The following is a 22618-nucleotide window of genomic DNA, read 5'->3' as shown; positions in this document are numbered from 1 at the left end:
AGTCCGTCTCTTCTAACTGTGTCACGGCTCACCCCTGACCCCTGACCCCTGACCCCTGACCCCGTCCCCCCTCAGCCTACGAGCTCCAGAGGTGTCCGGACCCTCGGCCCTTCCGCAACGGCCTGGTGGTCGGGCAGGACTACGGCGTGGGGATGACCATCTCGTTCGAGTGTCTGCCAGGATACACTCTGATCGGAGAAGCTTCGCTCACCTGCCTGCACGGCATCAGCAGGAACTGGAATCATCCGATCCCCCGCTGCGAAGGTGAGTAACACCCCGAAAATAGCAAATGAGGGCGAAAGAGTTTTCAGGTCAAACCTCCCGTTTGGAAAGAACTCGGCGTCCCTGAGAGGAGAAGGTTCTTGTTGAGTCAATTACATACAGATGGCCTGGATTTATCTGCTCTCGTGGCTGTAAACTTGTTCAAAACCAGCTTTTTCACAAATAAATGACTTCTTTTCCGGCCGTGACTCGACACTAATGTGAGTTTTTGTGTCGAGAAATACACAAATATTCACTTCTTAACTTGTTTTACTAGTTTTTTGCCAGTGAGCTTATTTTTTCAAACAGTATTTTACTTAAAAAACACTTAATTAACACACACAAAAAACTGGTTTTCCAAACATGTTTCTCCTCGTCTCACTCCCTCTCAATGAACTCAAACCCCCAGCAGCTTGTGTTTGACGGGAATCCTTGAACATGTTTTTCACCGTCAGAAGTTCTTGTGTGCAGGTGAATCTGCTCTATGTTTGGCTGCTCCTGCAGCAGAAGTTATCAAGTCAGTTTTATCAAAGTTATCAAGTCAGTTTTATCAAAGTTATCAAGTCAGTTTTATCAAAGTTATCAAGTCAGTTTTATCAAAGTTATCAAGTCAGTTTTATCAAAGTTATCAAGTCAGTTTTATCAAAGTTATCAAGTCAGTTTTATCAAAGTTATCAAGTCAGTTTTATCAAAGTTATCAAGTCAGTGTTATCAAAGTTATCAAGTCAGTTTTATCAAAGTTATCAAGTCAGTTTTATCAAAGTTATCAAGTCAGTTTTATCAAAGTTATCAAGTCAGTTTTATCAAAGTTATCAAGTCAGTTTTATCAAAGTTATCAAGTCAGTTTTATCAAAGTTATCAAGTCAGTTTTATCAAAGTTATCAAGTCAGTGTTATCAAAGTTATCAAGTCAGTTTTATCAAAGTTATCAAGTCAGTTTTATCAAAGTTATCAAGTCAGTTTTATCAAAGTTATCAAGTCAGTTTTATCAAAGTTATCAAGTCAGTTTTATCAAAGTTATCAAGTCAGTTTTATCAAAGTTATCAAGTCAGTTTTATCAAAGTTATCAAGTCAGTGTTATCAAAGTTATCAAGTCAGTTTTATCAAAGTTATCAAGTCAGTGTTATCAAAGTTATCAAGTCAGTTTTATCAAAGTTATCAAGTCAGTTTTATCAAAGTTATCAAGTCAGTGTTATCAAAGTTATCAAGTCAGTTTTATCAAAGTTATCAAGTCAGTTTTATCAAAGTTATCAAGTCAGTTTTATCAAAGTTATCAAGTCAGTTTTATCAAAGTTATCAAGTCAGTTTTATCAAAGTTATCAAGTCAGTTTTATCAAAGTTATCAAGTCAGTTCTATCAAAGTTATCAAGTCAGTGTTATCAAAGTTATCAAGTCAGTTCTATCAAAGTTATCAAGTCAGTTTTATCAAAGTTATCAAGTCAGTTTTATCAAAGTTATCAAGTCAGTTTTATCAAAGTTATCAAGTCAGTTCTATCAAAGTTATCAAGTCAGTGTTATCAAAGTTATCAAGTCAGTGTTATCAAAGTTATCAAGTCAGTGTTATCAAAGTTATCAAGTCAGTTTTATCAAAGTTATCAAGTCAGTTTTATCAAAGTTATCAAGTCAGTGTTATCAAAGTTATCAAGTCAGTGTTATCAAAGTTATCAAGTCAGTTCTATCAAAGTTATCAAGTCAGTTTTATCAAAGTTATCAAGTCAGTTCTATCAAAGTTATCAAGTCAGTTTTATCAAAGTTATCAAGTCAGTGTTATCAAAGTTATCAAGTCAGTTTTATCAAAGTTATCAAGTCAGTTTTATCAAAGTTATCAAGTCAGTTCTATCAAAGTTATCAAGTCAGTTCTACCAAAGTTATCAAGTCAGTGTTATCAAAGTTATCAAGTCAGTTTTATCAAAGTTATCAAGTCAGTTCTATCAAAGTTATCAAGTCAGTGTTATCAAAGTTATCAAGTCAGTGTTATCAAAGTTATCAAGTCAGTTTTATCAAAGTTATCAAGTCAGTTTTATCAAAGTTATCAAGTCAGTTCTATCAAAGTTATCAAGTCAGTTTTATCAAAGTTATCAAGTCAGTTTTATCAAAGTTATCAAGTCAGTTTTATCAAAGTTATCAAGTCAGTTTTATCAAAGTTATCAAGTCAGTTTTATCAAAGTTATCAAGTCAGTGTTATCAAAGTTATCAAGTCAGTTTTATCAAAGTTATCAAGTCAGTTTTATCAAAGTTATCAAGTCAGTGTTATCAAAGTTATCAAGTCAGTGTTATCAAAGTTATCAAGTCAGTTTTATCAAAGTTATCAAGTCAGTTTTATCAAAGTTATCAAGTCAGTGTTATCAAAGTTATCAAGTCAGTGTTATCAAAGTTATCAAGTCAGTTTTATCAAAGTTATCAAGTCAGTGTTATCAAAGTTATCAAGTCAGTGTTATCAAAGTTATCAAGTCAGTTCTATCAAAGTTATCAAGTCAGTTTTATCAAAGTTATCAAGTCAGTTTTATCAAAGTTATCAAGTCAGTTTTATCAAAGTTATCAAGTCAGTTTTATCAAAGTTATCAAGTCAGTTCTATCAAAGTTATCAAGTCAGTTTTATCAAAGTTATCAAGTCAGTTTTATCAAAGTTATCAAGTCAGTTTTATCAAAGTTATCAAGTCAGTGTTATCAAAGTTATCAAGTCAGTTTTATCAAAGTTATCAAGTCAGTTTTATCAAAGTTATCAAGTCAGTGTTATCAAAGTTATCAAGTCAGTGTTATCAAAGTTATCAAGTCAGTTTTATCAAAGTTATCAAGTCAGTGTTATCAAAGTTATCAAGTCAGTTTTATCAAAGTTATCAAGTCAGTTTTATCAAAGTTATCAAGTCAGTGTTATCAAAGTTATCAAGTCAGTGTTATCAAAGTTATCAAGTCAGTTTTATCAAAGTTATCAAGTCAGTTTTATCAAAGTTATCAAGTCAGTTTTATCAAAGTTATCAAGTCAGTTTTATCAAAGTTATCAAGTCAGTTTTATCAAAGTTATCAAGTCAGTGTTATCAAAGTTATCAAGTCAGTTTTATCAAAGTTATCAAGTCAGTGTTATCAAAGTTATCAAGTCAGTGTTATCAAAGTTATCAAGTCAGTTTTATCAAAGTTATCAAGTCAGTGTTATCAAAGTTATCAAGTCAGTGTTATCAAAGTTATCAAGTCAGTTTTATCAAAGTTATCAAGTCAGTGTCAATGCCTCGAAAACATCAACAAACTAAAAACTAAACCATGTAATTATGATGGTTTTTAGTGAGATTTAACTGAAGATTTTATTTAAGTCCTTCAACTTAAAATAATGAGTCACTTAATTAAAACATTGAAGTTGCTCCAAACTCACACCCTCTCAATAAACTCATCACACCGGCTGCATGCATTGATGTGTTGTTTGAATCACTAAGATACTAAACTCTTCACTCGTGGAGGTCAAAGGTCATCGATGGTCTTCACGACGCTGCGTTGATCCGGACGATGAAGCTTTAACTTCCTGTTCAAAGTCAGATTCAACACTTTCTCTCCGAGGATCTCGGACCAGAAGGTTTTAGTGTCAGTCGTGAAGTTCACGGCGAACAAAAGGTTCTTCCTAACCGCCGCTTAATTCCTCCGCCAACGATCCCCCATAATGCACTCTGTTTTATCAGCGGCGGTTGGAGACGCTGCTGTAAAAATGCCGGTTTTACGGCGCCGGGTCTGAGGTTCTGTTCGCTCTCGTCCCTCAGCTCTCTGTGGAGGAAACATCACGTCCATGGACGGGACCATCTACTCGCCCGGACACCCCGCAGAGTACCCGCACTTCCAGGACTGCATGTGGACGGTTCGGGTCCCGCCGGGGTACGGCGTCCACGTCAACTTCTCCGTCATCAACACGGAGCCCATCTACGACTACGTCACCGTCTGGTAAGAGCTGCAGACCCTCAAGGATCTAGAAGTTCATTGAAGATAGAAACCATTAGTTCACAAAACATGGATTATTTCTTCACCTCCAATGAAACCTTTAATTAACCTGTAATTTATATGTATATAGAGCTTTTCCACACCAGGGTCACAAAGAACTTAAACAATCAAAACAATATTCAATAAAATATAAACTTAAAAGATAAAACTGAGAAAAACACAAGCAGCAACAAGAAAGTGAAGAAAAAGTTCAAATAAAAGTGTCTCCTCTGGTCCGGAAGTTCAGGAACCATCAGTAGATTCTGATCCACAGACCTCAGAGCCCGAGCTGGGGTGTAAGTCTGGATCAGATCACTGATGGAAGGTCTGACCATGAACAGATCTGAAAGTAAGAACCAGAATTTTAAAATGATCCTGAAAGAAACTGGCAGCCAGTGAAGAGTTTGAAGGAGAAATGTGAGTTCTTCTACTAGAGCAGCCAGTGAAGAGTTTGAAGGAGAAATGTGAGTTCTTCTACTAGAGCGGCCAGTGAAGAGTTTGAAGGAGAAATGTGAGTTCTTCTACTAGAGCAGCCAGTGAAGAGTTTGAAGGAGAAATGTGAGTTCTTCTACTAGAGCAGCCAGTGAAGAGTTTGAAGGAGAAATGTGAGTTCTTCTACTAGAGCGGCCAGTGAAGAGTTTGAAGGAGAAATGTGAGTTCTTCTACTAGAGCGGCCAGTGAAGAGTTTGAAGGAGAAATGTGAGTTCTTCTACTAGAGCAGCCAGTGAAGAGTTTGAAGGAGAAATGTGAGTTCTTCTACTAGAGCAGCCAGTGAAGAGTTTGAAGGAGAAATGTGAGTTCTTCTACTAGAGCGGCCAGTGAAGAGTTTGAAGGAGAAATGTGAGTTCTTCTACTAGAGCAGCCAGTGAAGAGTTTGAAGGAGAAATGTGAGTTCTTCTACTAGAGCAGCCAGTGAAGAGTTTGAAGGAGAAATGTGAGTTCTTCTACTAGAGCAGCTCAGAATTCTGGCTGCAGAGTTTAGTATGAACTGCAGGCGAGAAGATCCTTCTGGTTTAGACATGAAAACAAAACAAGATCAGTCGATCCTTGAAGTGAAGGATCGATCAGATGACATGAAAAACATGTTTTTCTGTTTGATGTTTTTTTGTGTTAATGTAACAACAACTTGATCGACTCTACACACTCACACAAACATGTTAGTGAAGCTGCAGCTGATTGGACCACAAGTGACAACATTAACCAATGGGACGCTTTCTTTGTCATAAGCTCCGCCCACTGAGGGCAGCACTGAGAGATTTGATGGGATCAGACGCGTGTCAATCAAAACAGGTGGTTTGGAAGATTAAAGTCGTGAGATGTTGTGAAGAAGAGACGAGATAAGAAACAAACTTCCTAGAAACGAGATCTTCTCGACGTGAAACTCGCAGGAAGATCAACATGTTCTCGACGCGACTCCTTCCATTTGATCCGGAGAAGCTTCGACATGTGACTTGATTTCCCAGAAGTCAACATTCCTGCCAAACACGGCGACGGATGTCGACGCCAACTTCTTAAATCGTCAGATGCTTCACGGACACGTTTGTATCTTCGGGAAAATCCTGAAGACTTAAGACGCACAGAGACACGTTTGAGACTCTGAAGAGGTTTTAGCAGCTGCTGCTGCAGAAGCAGGTCCAGCGTTGGTGGACATGATCTCACACGTGTCACAATGAATTTTTAGCTTCTATTGTAGCTTCAGGGGTTTTCAGTCTTTGAGCTTTTGTCACGTTAAGTTAAAGTTCACCTCATGTGAAAACTCTCTTGAAATGTTGTAAACTTTGAAGTCTTCAACATGCAGTCGTTCATTCATCATGACGTTGATCTGTTTTGAAGTTATTACTTAATAAAGTTCTCGTCTGAAATCTCACCAAAGGGCTTGATGGGCATTATGGGTTAAATGAAACATGGTGACATCACTCTGGCGCAGGTGTCTCTAGAAGATCTACATCAGTGAAGAACATGTTAATAAACTAAATATATATTTATGTAAACATGGTGACATCACTCTGGCGCAGGTGTCTCTAGAAGATCTACATCAGTGAAGAACATGTTAATAAATATATATTTATGTAAACATGGTGACATCACTCTGGCGCAGGTGTCTCTAGAAGATCTACATCAGTGAAGAACATGTTAATAAACTAAATATATATTTATGTAAACATGGTGACATCACTCTGGCGCAGGTGTCTCTAGAAGATCTACATCAGTGAAGAACATGTTAATAAACTAAATATATATTTATGTAAACATGGTGACATCACTCTGGTGCAGGTGTCTCTAGAAGATCTACATCAGTGAAGAACATGTTAATAAACTAAATATATATTTATGTAAACATGGTGACATCACTCTGGTGCAGGTGTCTCTAGAAGATCTACATCAGTGAAGAACATGTTAATAAATATATATTTATGTAAACATGGTGACATCACTCTGGCGCAGGTGTCTCTAGAAGATCTACATCAGTGAAGAACATGTTAATAAACTAAATAAATATTTATGTAAACATGGTGACATCACTCTGGCGCAGGTGTCTCTAGAAGATCTACATCAGTGAAGAACATGTTAATAAACTAAATATATATTTATGTAAACATGGTGACATCACTCTGGCGCAGGTGTCTCTAGAAGATCTACATCAGTAAAGAACATGTTAATAAACTAAATATATATTTATGTAAACATGGTGACATCACTCTGGTGCAGGTGTCTCTAGAAGATCTACATCAGTGAAGAACATGTTAATAAACTAAATATATATTTATGTAAACATGGTGACATCACTCTGGTGCAGGTGTCTCTAGAAGATCTACATCAGTGAAGAACATGTTAATAAACTAAATATATATTTATGTAAACATGGTGACATCACTCTGGCGCAGGTGTCTCTAGAAGATCTACATCAGTGAAGAACATGTTAATAAACTAAATATATATTTATGTAAACATGGTGACATCACTCTGGTGAAGGTGTCTCTAGAAGATCTACATCAGTGAAGAACATGTTAATAAACTAAATATATATTTATGTAAACATGGTGACATCACTCTGGTGCAGGTGTCTCTAGAAGATCTACATCAGTGAAGAACATGTTAATAAACTAAATATATATTTATGTAAACATGGTGACATCACTCTGGCGCAGGTGTCTCTAGAAGATCTACATCAGTGAAGAACATGTTAATAAACTAAATATATATTTATGTAAACATGGTGACATCACTCTGGTGAAGGTGTCTCTAGAAGATCTACATCAGTGAAGAACATGTTAATAAACTAAATATATATTTATGTAAACATGGTGACATCACTCTGGCGCAGGTGTCTCTAGAAGATCTACATCAGTGAAGAACATGTTAATAAACTAAATATATATTTATGTAAACATGGTGACATCACTCTGGTGCAGGTGTCTCTAGAAGATCTACATCAGTGAAGAACATGTTAATAAACTAAATATATATTTATGTAAACATGATGACATCACTCTGGCGCAGGTGTCTCTAGAAGATCTACATCAGTGAAGAACATGTTAATAAACTAAATATATATTTATGTAAACATGGTGACATCACTCTGGCGCAGGTGTCTCTAGAAGATCTACATCAGTGAAGAACATGTTAATAAACTAATATATATTTATGTAAACATGGTGACATCACTCTGGCGCAGGTGTCTCTAGAAGATCTACATCAGTGAAGAACATGTTAATAAATAAATATATATTTATGTAAACATGGTGACATCACTCTGGCGCAGGTGTCTCTAGAAGATCTACATCAGTGAAGAACATGTTAATAAACTAAATATATATTTATGTAAACATGATGACATCACTCTGGCGCAGGTGTCTCTAGAAGATCTACATCAGTGAAGAACATGTTAATAAACTAAATATATATTTATGTAAACATGGTGACATCACTCTGGCGCAGGTGTCTCTAGAAGATCTACATCAGTGAAGAACATGTTAATAAACTAAATATATATTTATGTAAACATGATGACATCACTCTGGTGCAGGTGTCTCTAGAAGATCTACATCAGTGAAGAACATGTTAATAAACTAAATATATATTTATGTAAACATGGTGACATCACTCTGGTGCAGGTGTCTCTAGAAGATCTACATCAGTGAAGAACATGTTAATAAACTAAATATATATTTATGTAAACATGATGACATCACTCTGGTGCAGGTGTCTCTAGAAGATCTACATCAGTGAAGAACATGTTAATAAACTAAATATATATTTATGTAAACATGATGACATCACTCTGGCGCAGGTGTCTCTAGAAGATCTACATCAGTGAAGAACATGTTAATAAACTAAATATATATTTATGTAAACATGGTGACATCACTCTGGTGCAGGTGTCTCTAGAAGATCTACATCAGTGAAGAACATGTTAATAAATAAATATATATTTATGTAAACATGATGACATCACTCTGGCGCAGGTGTCTCTAGAAGATCTACATCAGTGAAGAACATGTTAATAAACTAAATATATATTTATGTAAACATGATGACATCACTCTGGCGCAGGTGTCTCTAGAAGATCTACATCAGTGAAGAACATGTTAATAAACTAAATATATATTTATGTAAACATGATGACATCACTCTGGTGCAGGTGTCTCTAGAAGATCTACATCAGTGAAGAACATGTTAATAAACTAAATATATATTTATGTAAACATGGTGACATCACTCTGGCGCAGGTGTCTCTAGAAGATCTACATCAGTGAAGAACATGTTAATAAACTAAATATATATTTATGTAAACATGGTGACATCACTCTGGCGCAGGTGTCTCTAGAAGATCTACATCAGTGAAGAACATGTTAATAAACTAAATATATATTTATGTAAACATGATGACATCACTCTGGTGCAGGTGTCTCTAGAAGATCTACATCAGTGAAGAACATGTTAATAAACTAAATATATATTTATGTAAACATGGTGACATCACTCTGGCGCAGGTGTCTCTAGAAGATCTACATCAGTGAAGAACATGTTAATAAACTAAATATATATTTATGTAAACATGGTGACATCACTCTGGCGCAGGTGTCTCTAGAAGATCTACATCAGTGAAGAACATGTTAATAAACTAAATATATATTTATGTAAACATGGTGACATCACTCTGGCGCAGGTGTCTCTAGAAGATCTACATCAGTTAAGAACATGTTAATAAACTAAATATATATTTATGTAAACATGGTGACATCACTCTGGCGCAGGTGTCTCTAGAAGATCTACATCAGTGAAGAACATGTTAATAAACTAAATATATATTTATGTAAACATGGTGACATCACTCTGGTGCAGGTGTCTCTAGAAGATCTACATCAGTGAAGAACATGTTAATAAACTAAATATATATTTATGTAAACATGGTGACATCACTCTGGCGCAGGTGTCTCTAGAAGATCTACATCAGTTAAGAACATGTTAATAAACTAAATATATATTTATGTAAACATGGTGACATCACTCTGGTGCAGGTGTCTCTAGAAGATCTACATCAGTGAAGAACATGTTAATAAACTAAATATATATTTATGTAAACATGGTGACATCACTCTGGTGCAGGTGTCTCTTGAAGATCTACATCAGTGAAGAACATGTTAATAAACTAAATATATATTTATGTAAACATGGTGACATCACTCTGGCGCAGGTGTCTCTAGAAGATCTACATCAGTGAAGAACATGTTAATAAACTAAATATATATTTATGTAAACATGGTGACATCACTCTGGCGCAGGTGTCTCTAGAAGATCTACATCAGTTAAGAACATGTTAATAAACTAAATATATATTTATGTAAACATGGTGACATCATTCTGGCGCAGGTGTCTCTAGAAGATCTACATCAGTTAAGAACATGTTAATAAACTAAATATATATTTATGTAAACATGATGACATCACTCTGGTGCAGGTGTCTCTAGAAGATCTACATCAGTGAAGAACATGTTAATAAACTAAATATATATTTATGTAAACATGGTGACATCACTCTGGCGCAGGTGTCTCTAGAAGATCTACATCAGTGAAGAACATGTTAATAAACTAAATATATATTTATGTAAACATGGTGACATCACTCTGGCGCAGGTGTCTCTAGAAGATCTACATCAGTGAAGAACATGTTAATAAACTAAATATATATTTATGTAAACATGATGACATCACTCTGGTGCAGGTGTCTCTAGAAGATCTACATCAGTGAAGAACATGTTAATAAACTAAATATATATTTATGTAAACATGATGACATCACTCTGGTGCAGGTGTCTCTAGAAGATCTACATCAGTGAAGAACATGTTAATAAACTAAATATATATTTATGTAAACATGGTGACATCACTCTGGCGCAGGTGTCTCTAGAAGATCTACATCAGTGAAGAACATGTTAATAAACTAAATATATATTTATGTAAACATGATGACATCACTCTGGCGCAGGTGTCTCTAGAAGATCTACATCAGTGAAGAACATGTTAATAAATAAATATATATTTATGTAAACATGGTGACATCACTCTGGCGCAGGTGTCTCTAGAAGATCTACATCAGTGAAGAACATGTTAATAAACTAAATATATATTTATGTAAACATGGTGACATCACTCTGGCGCAGGTGTCTCTAGAAGATCTACATCAGTGAAGAACATGTTAATAAACTAAATATATATTTATGTAAACATGATGACATCACTCTGGTGCAGGTGTCTCTAGAAGATCTACATCAGTGAAGAACATGTTAATAAACTAAATATATATTTATGTAAACATGGTGACATCACTCTGGTGCAGGTGTCTCTAGAAGATCTACATCAGTGAAGAACATGTTAATAAACTAAATATATATTTATGTAAACATGGTGACATCACTCTGGCGCAGGTGTCTCTAGAAGATCTACATCAGTGAAGAACATGTTAATAAACTAAATATATATTTATGTAAACATGGTGACATCACTCTGGTGCAGGTGTCTCTAGAAGATCTACATCAGTGAAGAACATGTTAATAAACTAAATATATATTTATGTAAACATGATGACATCACTCTGGTGCAGGTGTCTCTAGAAGATCTACATCAGTGAAGAACATGTTAATAAATAAATATATATTTATGTAAACATGATGACATCACTCTGGTGCAGGTGTCTCTAGAAGATCTACATCAGTGAAGAACATGTTAATAAACTAAATATATATTTATGTAAACATGGTGACATCACTCTGGCGCAGGTGTCTCTAGAAGATCTACATCAGTGAAGAACATGTTAATAAACTAAATATATATTTATGTAAACATGATGACATCACTCTGGTGCAGGTGTCTCTAGAAGATCTACATCAGTGAAGAACATGTTAATAAACTAAATATATATTTATGTAAACATGGTGACATCACTCTGGTGCAGGTGTCTCTAGAAGATCTACATCAGTGAAGAACATGTTAATAAACTAAATATATATTTATGTAAACATGGTGACATCACTCTGGTGCAGGTGTCTCTAGAAGATCTACATCAGTGAAGAACATGTTAATAAACTAAATATATATTTATGTAAACATGGTGACATCACTCTGGCGCAGGTGTCTCTAGAAGATCTACATCAGTGAAGAACATGTTAATAAACTAAATATATATTTATGTAAACATGGTGACATCACTCTGGCGCAGGTGTCTCTAGAAGATCTACATCAGTGAAGAACATGTTAATAAATAAATATATATTTATGTAAACATGGTGACATCACTCTGGTGCAGGTGTCTCTAGAAGATCTACATCAGTGAAGAACATGTTAATAAACTAAATATATATTTATGTAAACATGATGACATCACTCTGGCGCAGGTGTCTCTTGAAGATCTACATCAGTGAAGAACATGTTAATAAACTAAATATATATTTATGTAAACATGGTGACATCACTCTGGCGCAGGTGTCTCTAGAAGATCTACATCAGTGAAGAACATGTTAATAAACTAAATATATATTTATGTAAACATGGTGACATCACTCTGGTGCAGGTGTCTCTAGAAGATCTACATCAGTGAAGAACATGTTAATAAATAAATATATATTTATGTAAACATGGTGACATCACTCTGGCGCAGGTGTCTCTAGAAGAACTACATCAGTGAAGAACATGTTAATAAATAAATATATATTTATGTAAACATGGTGACATCACTCTGGCGCAGGTGTCTCTAGAAGATCTACATCAGTGAAGAACATGTTAATAAACTAAATATATATTTATGTAAACATGGTGACATCACTCTGGTGCAGGTGTCTCTAGAAGATCTACATCAGTGAAGAACATGTTAATAAATAAATATATATTTATGTAAACATGGTGACATCACTCTGGTGCAGGTGTCTCTAGAAGATCTACATCAGTGAAGAACATGTTAATAAACTAAATATATATTTATGTAAACATGGTGACATCACTCTGGTGCAGGTGTCTCTAGAAGATCTACATCAGTGAAGAACATGTTAATAAATAAATATATATTTATGTAAACATGGTGACATCACTCTGGCGCAGGTGTCTCTAGAAGATCTACATCAGTGAAGAACATGTTAATAAACTAAATATATATTTATGTAAACATGGTGACATCACTCTGGTGCAGGTGTCTCTAGAAGATCTACATCAGTGAAGAACATGTTAATAAATAAATATATATTTATGTAAACATGGTGACATCACTCTGGTGCAGGTGTCTCTAGAAGATCTACATCAGTGAAGAACATGTTAATAAATAAATATATATTTATGTAAACATGGTGACATCACTCTGGCGCAGGTGTCTCTAGAAGATCTACATCAGTGAAGAACATGTTAATAAACTAAATATATATTTATGTAAACATGGTGACATCACTCTGGTGCAGGTGTCTCTAGAAGATCTACATCAGTGAAGAACATGTTAATAAACTAAATATATATTTATGTAAACATGGTGACATCACTCTGGCGCAGGTGTCTCTAGAAGATCTACATCAGTGAAGAACATGTTAATAAATAAATATATATTTATGTAAACATGGTGACATCACTCTGGTGCAGGTGTCTCTAGAAGATCTACATCAGTGAAGAACATGTTAATAAATAAATATATATTTATGTAAACATGATGACATCACTCTGGTGCAGGTGTCTCTAGAAGATCTACATCAGTGAAGAACATGTTAATAAACTAAATATATATTTATGTAAACATGGTGACATCACTCTGGCGCAGGTGTCTCTAGAAGATCTACATCAGTGAAGAACATGTTAATAAACTAAATATATATTTATGTAAACATGGTGACATCACTCTGGTGCAGGTGTCTCTAGAAGATCTACATCAGTGAAGAACATGTTAATAAACTAAATATATATTTATGTAAACATGGTGACATCACTCTGGTGCAGGTGTCTCTAGAAGATCTACATCAGTGAAGAACATGTTAATAAACTAAATATATATTTATGTAAACATGGTGACATCACTCTGGCGCAGGTGTCTCTAGAAGATCTACATCAGTGAAGAACATGTTAATAAACTAAATATATATTTATGTAAACATGGTGACATCACTCTGGTGCAGGTGTCTCTAGAAGATCTTCATCAGTGAAGAACATGTTAATAAATAAATATATATTTATGTAAACATGGTGACATCACTCTGGCGCAGGTGTCTCTAGAAGATCTACATCAGTGAAGAACATGTTAATAAACTAAATATATATTTATGTAAACATGGTGACATCACTCTGGTGCAGGTGTCTCTAGAAGATCTACATCAGTGAAGAACATGTTAATAAACTAAATATATATTTATGTAAACATGGTGACATCACTCTGGTGCAGGTGTCTCTAGAAGATCTACATCAGTGAAGAACATGTTAATAAATAAATATATATTTATGTAAACATGGTGACATCACTCTGGCGCAGGTGTCTCTAGAAGATCTACATCAGTGAAGAACATGTTAATAAATAAATATATATTTATGTAAACATGGTGACATCACTCTGGCGCAGGTGTCTCTAGAAGATCTACATCAGTGAAGAACATGTTAATAAATAAATATATATTTATGTAAACATGGTGACATCACTCTGGTGCAGGTGTCTCTAGAAGATCTACATCAGTGAAGAACATGTTAATAAACTAAATATATATTTATGTAAACATGGTGACATCACTCTGGTGCAGGTGTCTCTAGAAGATCTACATCAGTGAAGAACATGTTAATAAACTAAATATATATTTATGTAAACATGGTGACATCACTCTGGTGCAGGTGTCTCTAGAAGATCTACATCAGTGAAGAACATGTTAATAAACTAAATATATATTTATGTAAACATGGTGACATCACTCTGGCGCAGGTGTCTCTAGAAGATCTACATCAGTGAAGAACATGTTAATAAATAAATATATATTTATGTAAACATGGTGACATCACTCTGGCGCAGGTGTCTCTAGAAGATCTACATCAGTGAAGAACATGTTAATAAATAAATATATATTTATGTAAACATGATGACATCACTCTGGTGCAGGTGTCTCTAGAAGATCTACATCAGTGAAGAACATGTTAATAAATAAATATATATTTATGTAAACATGGTGACATCACTCTGGCGCAGGTGTCTCTAGAAGATCTACATCAGTGAAGAACATGTTAATAAACTAAATATATATTTATGTAAACATGGTGACATCACTCTGGTGCAGGTGTCTCTAGAAGATCTACATCAGTGAAGAACATGTTAATAAACTAAATATATATTTATGTAAACATGGTGACATCACTCTGGTGCAGGTGTCTCTAGAAGATCTACATCAGTGAAGAACATGTTAATAAACTAAATATATATTTATGTAAACATGGTGACATCACTCTGGCGCAGGTGTCTCTAGAAGATCTACATCAGTGAAGAACATGTTAATAAACTAAATATATATTTATGTAAACATGGTGACATCACTCTGGTGCAGGTGTCTCTAGAAGATCTACATCAGTGAAGAACATGTTAATAAACTAAATATATATTTATGTAAACATGGTGACATCACTCTGGCGCAGGTGTCTCTAGAAGATCTACATCAGTGAAGAACATGTTAATAAACTAAATATATATTTATGTAAACATGGTGACATCACTCTGGCGCAGGTGTCTCTAGAAGATCTACATCAGTGAAGAACATGTTAATAAACTAAATATATATTTATGTAAACATGGTGACATCACTCTGGTGCAGGTGTCTCTAGAAGATCTACATCAGTGAAGAACATGTTAATAAATAAATATATATTTATGTAAACATGGTGACATCACTCTGGTGCAGGTGTCTCTAGAAGATCTACATCAGTGAAGAACATGTTAATAAATAAATATATATTTATGTAAACATGGTGACATCACTCTGGCGCAGGTGTCTCTAGAAGATCTACATCAGTGAAGAACATGTTAATAAATAAATATATATTTATGTAAACATGGTGACATCACTCTGGTGCAGGTGTCTCTAGAAGATCTACATCAGTGAAGAACATGTTAATAAATAAATATATATTTATGTAAACATGGTGACATCACTCTGGCGCAGGTGTCTCTAGAAGATCTACATCAGTGAAGAACATGTTAATAAACTAAATATATATTTATGTAAACATGGTGACATCACTCTGGTGCAGGTGTCTCTAGAAGATCTACATCAGTGAAGAACATGTTAATAAACTAAATATATATTTATGTAAACATGGTGACATCACTCTGGTGCAGGTGTCTCTAGAAGATCTACATCAGTGAAGAACATGTTAATAAATAAATATATATTTATGTAAACATGGTGACATCACTCTGGTGCAGGTGTCTCTAGAAGATCTACATCAGTGAAGAACATGTTAATAAACTAAATATATATTTATGTAAACATGGTGACATCACTCTGGCGCAGGTGTCTCTAGAAGATCTACATCAGTGAAGAACATGTTAATAAACTAAATATATATTTATGTAAACATGGTGACATCACTCTGGCGCAGGTGTCTCTAGAAGATCTACATCAGTGAAGAACATGTTAATAAATAAATATATATTTATGTAAACATGGTGACATCACTCTGGTGCAGGTGTCTCTAGAAGATCTACATCAGTGAAGAACATGTTAATAAATAAATATATATTTATGTAAACATGGTGACATCACTCTGGCGCAGGTGTCTCTAGAAGATCTACATCAGTGAAGAACATGTTAATAAACTAAATATATATTTATGTAAACATGGTGACATCACTCTGGTGCAGGTGTCTCTAGAAGATCTACATCAGTGAAGAACATGTTAATAAATAAATATATATTTATGTAAACATGGTGACATCACTCTGGCGCAGGTGTCTCTAGAAGATCTACATCAGTGAAGAACATGTTAATAAACTAAATATATATTTATGTAAACATGGTGACATCACTCTGGCGCAGGTGTCTCTAGAAGATCTACATCAGTGAAGAACATGTTAATAAACTAAATATATATTTATGTAAACATGGTGACATCACTCTGGCGCAGGTGTCTCTAGAAGATCTACATCAGTGAAGAACATGTTAATAAACTAAATATATATTTATGTAAACATGGTGACATCACTCTGGTGCAGGTGTCTCTAGAAGATCTACATCAGTGAAGAACATGTTAATAAACTAAATATATATTTATGTAAACATGATGACATCACTCTGGTGCAGGTGTCTCTAGAAGATCTACATCAGTGAAGAACATGTTAATAAACTAAATATATATTTATGTAAACATGGTGACATCACTCTGGTGCAGGTGTCTCTAGAAGATCTACATCAGTGAAGAACATGTTAATAAACTAAATATATATTTATGTAAACATGGTGAGAGTTACTTCTGGAGAATTAAGTTCGACAATTTGTTTTATTCAAAAAATATTTGGACACATTCAATTAAACGTATCAAAGAAAACTAAAATAAAAATATTTTATTCAATTATTCGAAAACAAATTCAACCTTTTAATCAACATAAATAATTCACTTCAATGATTAGAATGTATTGATTAAATATTGACAGTGTTGAGCAGAAATGAAGTCCATAGTTGTGTTGAATCATTGTGTTGGTTTTATCGTAACACACGTGTTGTGAGTTCATCATCATCAGGAAGTGTTTCCAGTGAAGTTTGTGTTGAATGTTGTGCGTTTGCTTCCGTGATTCATGAGGATTTATGTAGCGAAGCTGAAGTTTTCTCTCATGACGGTGTTTCTTTAAAGCTGTGCTGAGATCAGTCATGAGGTGTTTCTCCTAGTTATCATTGATATCAATATCATTAATATTTATTTAAAGCTGTGCTGAGATCAGTGAAGTCATGAAGTCATGAGGTGTTTCTCGTCAACATCATAAATATCTAATGAACCTTCAACGTTCTGTTGAGCTGAGTCTCTAACATACTTCTCTTAGTATACTAGAAGTTAGTATCATCAGGATAGTGTACGTACTAACTAGTAACTAATCCTCCACAGATAGTATGTCTCAAACAAACTTCTCTTAGTATACTAGAAGTTAGTATCATCAGGATAGTGTACGTACTAACTAGTAACTAATCCTCCACAGATAGTATGTCTCAAACATACTTCTCTTAGTGTACTAGAAGTTAGTATCATCAGGATAGTGTACGTACTAACTAGTAACTAATCCTCCTCAGATAGTATGTCTCAAACATACTTCTCTTAGTATACTAGAAGTTAGTATCATCAGGATAGTGTACATACTAACTAGTAACTAATCCTCCTCAGATAGTATGTCTCAAACATACTTCTCTTAGTATACTAGAAGTTAGTATCATCAGGATAGTGTACGTACTAACTAGTAACTAATCCTCCACAGATAGTATGTCTCAAACATACTTCTCTTAGTACACTAGAAGTTAGTATCATCAGGATAGTGTACGTACTAACTAGTAACTAACCCTACACAGATAGTATGTCTCAAACATACTTCTCTTAGTATACTAGAAGTTAGTATCATCAGGATAGTGTACGTACTAACTAGTAACTAATCCTCCACAGATGGTATGTCTCAAACAAACTTCTCTTAGTATACTAGAAGTTAGTATCATCAGGATAGTGTACATACTAACTAGTAACTAATCCTCCTCAGATAGTATGTCTCAAACATACTTCTCTTAGTATACTAGAAGTTAGTATCATCAGGATAGTGTACGTACTAACTAGTAACTAATCCTCCACAGATAGTATGTCTCAAACATACTTCTCTTAGTACACTAGAAGTTAGTATCATCAGGATAGTGTACGTACTAACTAGTAACTAACCCTACACAGATAGTATGTCTCAAACATACTTCTCTTAGTATACTAGAAGTTAGTATCATCAGGATAGTGTACGTACTAACTAGTAACTAATCCTCCACAGATGGTATGTCTCAAACAAACTTCTCTTAGTATACTAGAAGTTAGTATCATCAGGATAGTGTACGTACTAACTAGTAACTAATCCTCCACAGATAGTATGTCTCAAACATACTTCTCTTAGTATACTAGAAGTTAGTATCATCAGGATAGTGTACGTACTAACTAGTAACTAATCCTCCACAGATAGTATGTCTCAAACATACTTCTCTTAGTATACTAGAAGTTAGTATCATCAGGATAGTGTACGTACTAACTAGTAACTAATCCTCCACAGATAGTATGTCTCAAACATACTTCTCTTAGTATACTAGAAGTTAGTATCATCAGGATAGTGTACGTACTAACTAGTAACTAATCCTCCACAGATAGTATGTCTCAAACATACTTCTCTTAGTATACTAGAAGTTAGTATCATCAGGATAGTGTACGTACTAACTAGTAACTAATTCTCCACAGATAGTATGTCTCAAACATACTTCTCTTAGTATACTAGAAGTTAGTATCATCAGGATAGTGTACGTACTAACTAGTAACTAATCCTCCACAGATAGTATGTCTCAAACATACTTCTCTTAGTATGCTAGAAGTTAGTATCATCAGGATAGTGTACGTACTAACTAGTAACTAATCCTCCACAGATAGTATTTCTCAAACATACTTCTCTTAGTATGCTAGAAGTTAGTATCATCAGGATAGTGTACGTACTAACTAGTAACTAATCCTCCACAGATAGTATGTCTCAAACATACTTCTCTTAGTATGCTAGAAGTTAGTATCATCAGGATAGTGTACGTACTAACTAGTAACTAATCCTCCACAGATAGTATGTCTCAAATCAAACTCTGCTGCTACAAACTAACAGGAAATGACACGACAGCTTCTTCTTCTACTACTATTTAACGATGTTTTCAACCAGCTGTACAAGCATATATTCTGCTGAAACTGATATTTTATAATTATTAATAATTTTAATATAATTATTAAATGTTAAATTCAAGCATATATTCTGCTGACACTGATATTTTATAATTATTATTAATTATTATATAATTATTAAATGTTAAATTCAAGCATATATTCTGCTGACACTGATATTTAATAATTATTATTAATTATTATATAATTATTAAATGTTAAATTCAAGCATATATTCTGCTGACACTGATCTTATATATTTATTATTATTATTATATAATTATTCAATGTTAAATTCAAGCATATATTCTGCTGGCACTGATATTATATAAGTATTATTAATTATTATATAATTATTAAATGTTAAATTCAAGCATATATTCTGCCGACACTGATATTTTATAATTATTATTAATTATTATATAATTATTAAATGTTAAATTCAAGCATATATTCTGCCGACACTGATATTTTATAATTATTATTAATTATTATATAATTATTAAATGTTAAATTCAAGCATATATTCTGCCGACACTGATATTTTATAATTATTATTAATTATTATATAATTATTAAATGTTAAATTCAAGCATATATTCTGCTGACACTGATATTTTATAATTATTATTAATTATTATATAATTATTAAATGTTAAATTCAAGCATATATTCTGCTGACACTGATATTTTATAATTATTATTAATAATTATTATAATTATTAAATGTTAAATTCAAGCATATATTCTGCTGACACTGATCTTATATAATTATTAATAATTATATAATTATTAAATGTTAAATTCAAGCATATATTCTGCTGACACTGATATTTTATAATTATTATTAATTATTATATAATTATTAAATGTTAAATTCAAGCATATATTCTGCTGACACTGATATTTTATAATTATTATTAATAATTATATAATTATTAAACGTTAAATTCAAGCATATATTCTGCCGACACTGATATTATATAATGACATGATATTTGATTAAAAACTTTGATCTTCTCACTCGTCGAGTCTAATTGTGACGTCAGCTCTGAACGTGGTTCCCTGATGAACGTCAGTATTATGTTCTTCAAGATGTTCTCCACTGAACGTTCCTCCAATGATTGATCCTTGAGCGTTGACTCTTGAACCTTCACCGGCAGAAGATTCACCTCCTGCTCATCTTTCCGACATTTCAAGTCTTCACTTCTCGTCAATTTCACACTTCATTGTCCGCTCGCTCAGAAGCTGCAGCTCCGTCACTTTGAGGAACCTCGTCCTGGCGTGAAGCCATCCTCCTGATCCAGTCTCAGTGCGAGAGGAGTGATGGTCTCCATGAACACCTGCTGGTCTGGAGTTCATCACCGTTAACGCGTCGCGTCTTCGACTGTGACGAGTACGAACCTGCACTGACCTGCAGTGAAGCTGCACTGATGACGAGATGTTCCCTCAGCCAGACTTCATCATGATCTGTCTTTAGATCTCATGGTAACATCTCAACACGACTGAGGTCGTTCTTGTGTCACGAGCTGCACGTTCATCTGGTATCAACTCTGGTGTCATTAAACATCAACTAGTATCAACTCTGGTGTCATTAAACATCAACTAGTATCAACTCTGGTGTCATTAAACATCAACTAGTATCAACTCTGGTGTCATTAAACATCAACTAGTATCAACTCTGGTGTCATTAAACATCAACTAGTATCAACTCTGGTGTCATTAAACATCAACTAGTATCAACTCTGGTGTCATTAAACATCAACTAGTATCAACTCTGGTGTCATTAAACATCAACTAGTATCAACTCTGGTGTCATTAAACATCAACTAGTATCAACTCTGGTGTCATTAAACATCAACTAGTATCAACTCTGGTGTCATTAAACATCAACTAGTATCAACTCTGGTGTCATTAAACATCAACTAGTATCAACTCTGGTGTCATTAAACATCAACTAGTATCAACTCTGGTGTCATTAAACATCAACTAGTATCAACTCTGGTGTCATTGAACATCAACTAGTATCAACTCTGGTGTCAATAAACATCAACTAGTATCAACTCTGGTGTCATTAAACATCAACTAGTATCAACTCTGGTGTCATTAAACATCAACTAGTATCAACTCTGGTGTCATTAAACATCAACTAGTATCAACTCTGGTGTCATTAAACATCAACTAGTATCAACTCTGGTGTCATTAAACATCAACTAGTATCAACTCTGGTGTCATTAAACATCAACTAGTATCAACTCTGGTGTCACTAAACATCAACTAGTATCAACTCTGGTGTCATTAAACATCAACTAGTATCAACTCTGGTGTCATTAAACATCAACTAGTATCAACTCTGGTGTCATTGAACATCAACTAGTATCAACTCTGGTGTCATTAAACATCAACTAGTATCAACTCTGGTGTCATTAAACATCAACTAGTATCAACTCTGGTGTCATTAAACATCAACTAGTATCAACTCTGGTGTCATTAAACATCAACTAGTATCAACTCTGGTGTCATTAAACATCAACTAGTATCAACTCTGGTGTCATTAAACATCAACTAGTATCAACTCTGGTGTCATTAAACATCAACTAGTATCAACTCTGGTGTCATTAAACATCAACTAGTATCAACTCTGGTGTCATTAAACATCAACTAGTATCAACTCTGGTGTCATTAAACATCAAATAGTATCAACTCTGGTGTCATTAAACATCAACTAGTATCAACTCTGGTGTCATTAAACATCAACTAGTATCAACTCTGGTGTCATTAAACATCAACTAGTATAAACTCTGGTGTCATTAAACATCAACTAGTATCAACTCTGGTGTCATTAAACATCAACTAGTATCAACTCTGGTGTCATTAAACATCAACTAGTATCAACTCTGGTGTCATTAAACATCAACTAGTATCAACTCTGGTGTCATTAAACATCAACTAGTATCAACTCTGGTGTCATTAAACATCAA

At 34.0% G+C, this 22618-nt stretch overlaps 1 protein-coding gene across 1 annotated transcript in view; it reads left to right on the top strand.

The window, feature by feature from the left end:
• Positions 1-22618, top strand: part of LOC148063047 (CUB and sushi domain-containing protein 3-like) — a 414667-nt gene that overhangs the window by 266249 nt on the left and 125800 nt on the right. Inside the window, exons 42-43 of the mRNA XM_087812099.1 lie at positions 76-264; positions 4004-4181. Coding sequence (XP_087668225.1) covers positions 76-264; positions 4004-4181 — 367 coding nt within the window. The remainder of the gene's footprint in view (positions 1-75; positions 265-4003; positions 4182-22618) is intronic.

Source organism: Callionymus lyra, chromosome 17, assembly GCF_982586985.1.
Source record: "Callionymus lyra chromosome 17, fCalLyr1.hap1.1, whole genome shotgun sequence".
In the NCBI taxonomy this organism is placed as follows: Eukaryota; Metazoa; Chordata; class Actinopteri; order Syngnathiformes; family Callionymidae; genus Callionymus; species Callionymus lyra.
The sequence above is the reverse complement of the archived record's forward strand: the minus strand, read 5'-3'. Positions and strand labels throughout refer to the sequence as shown.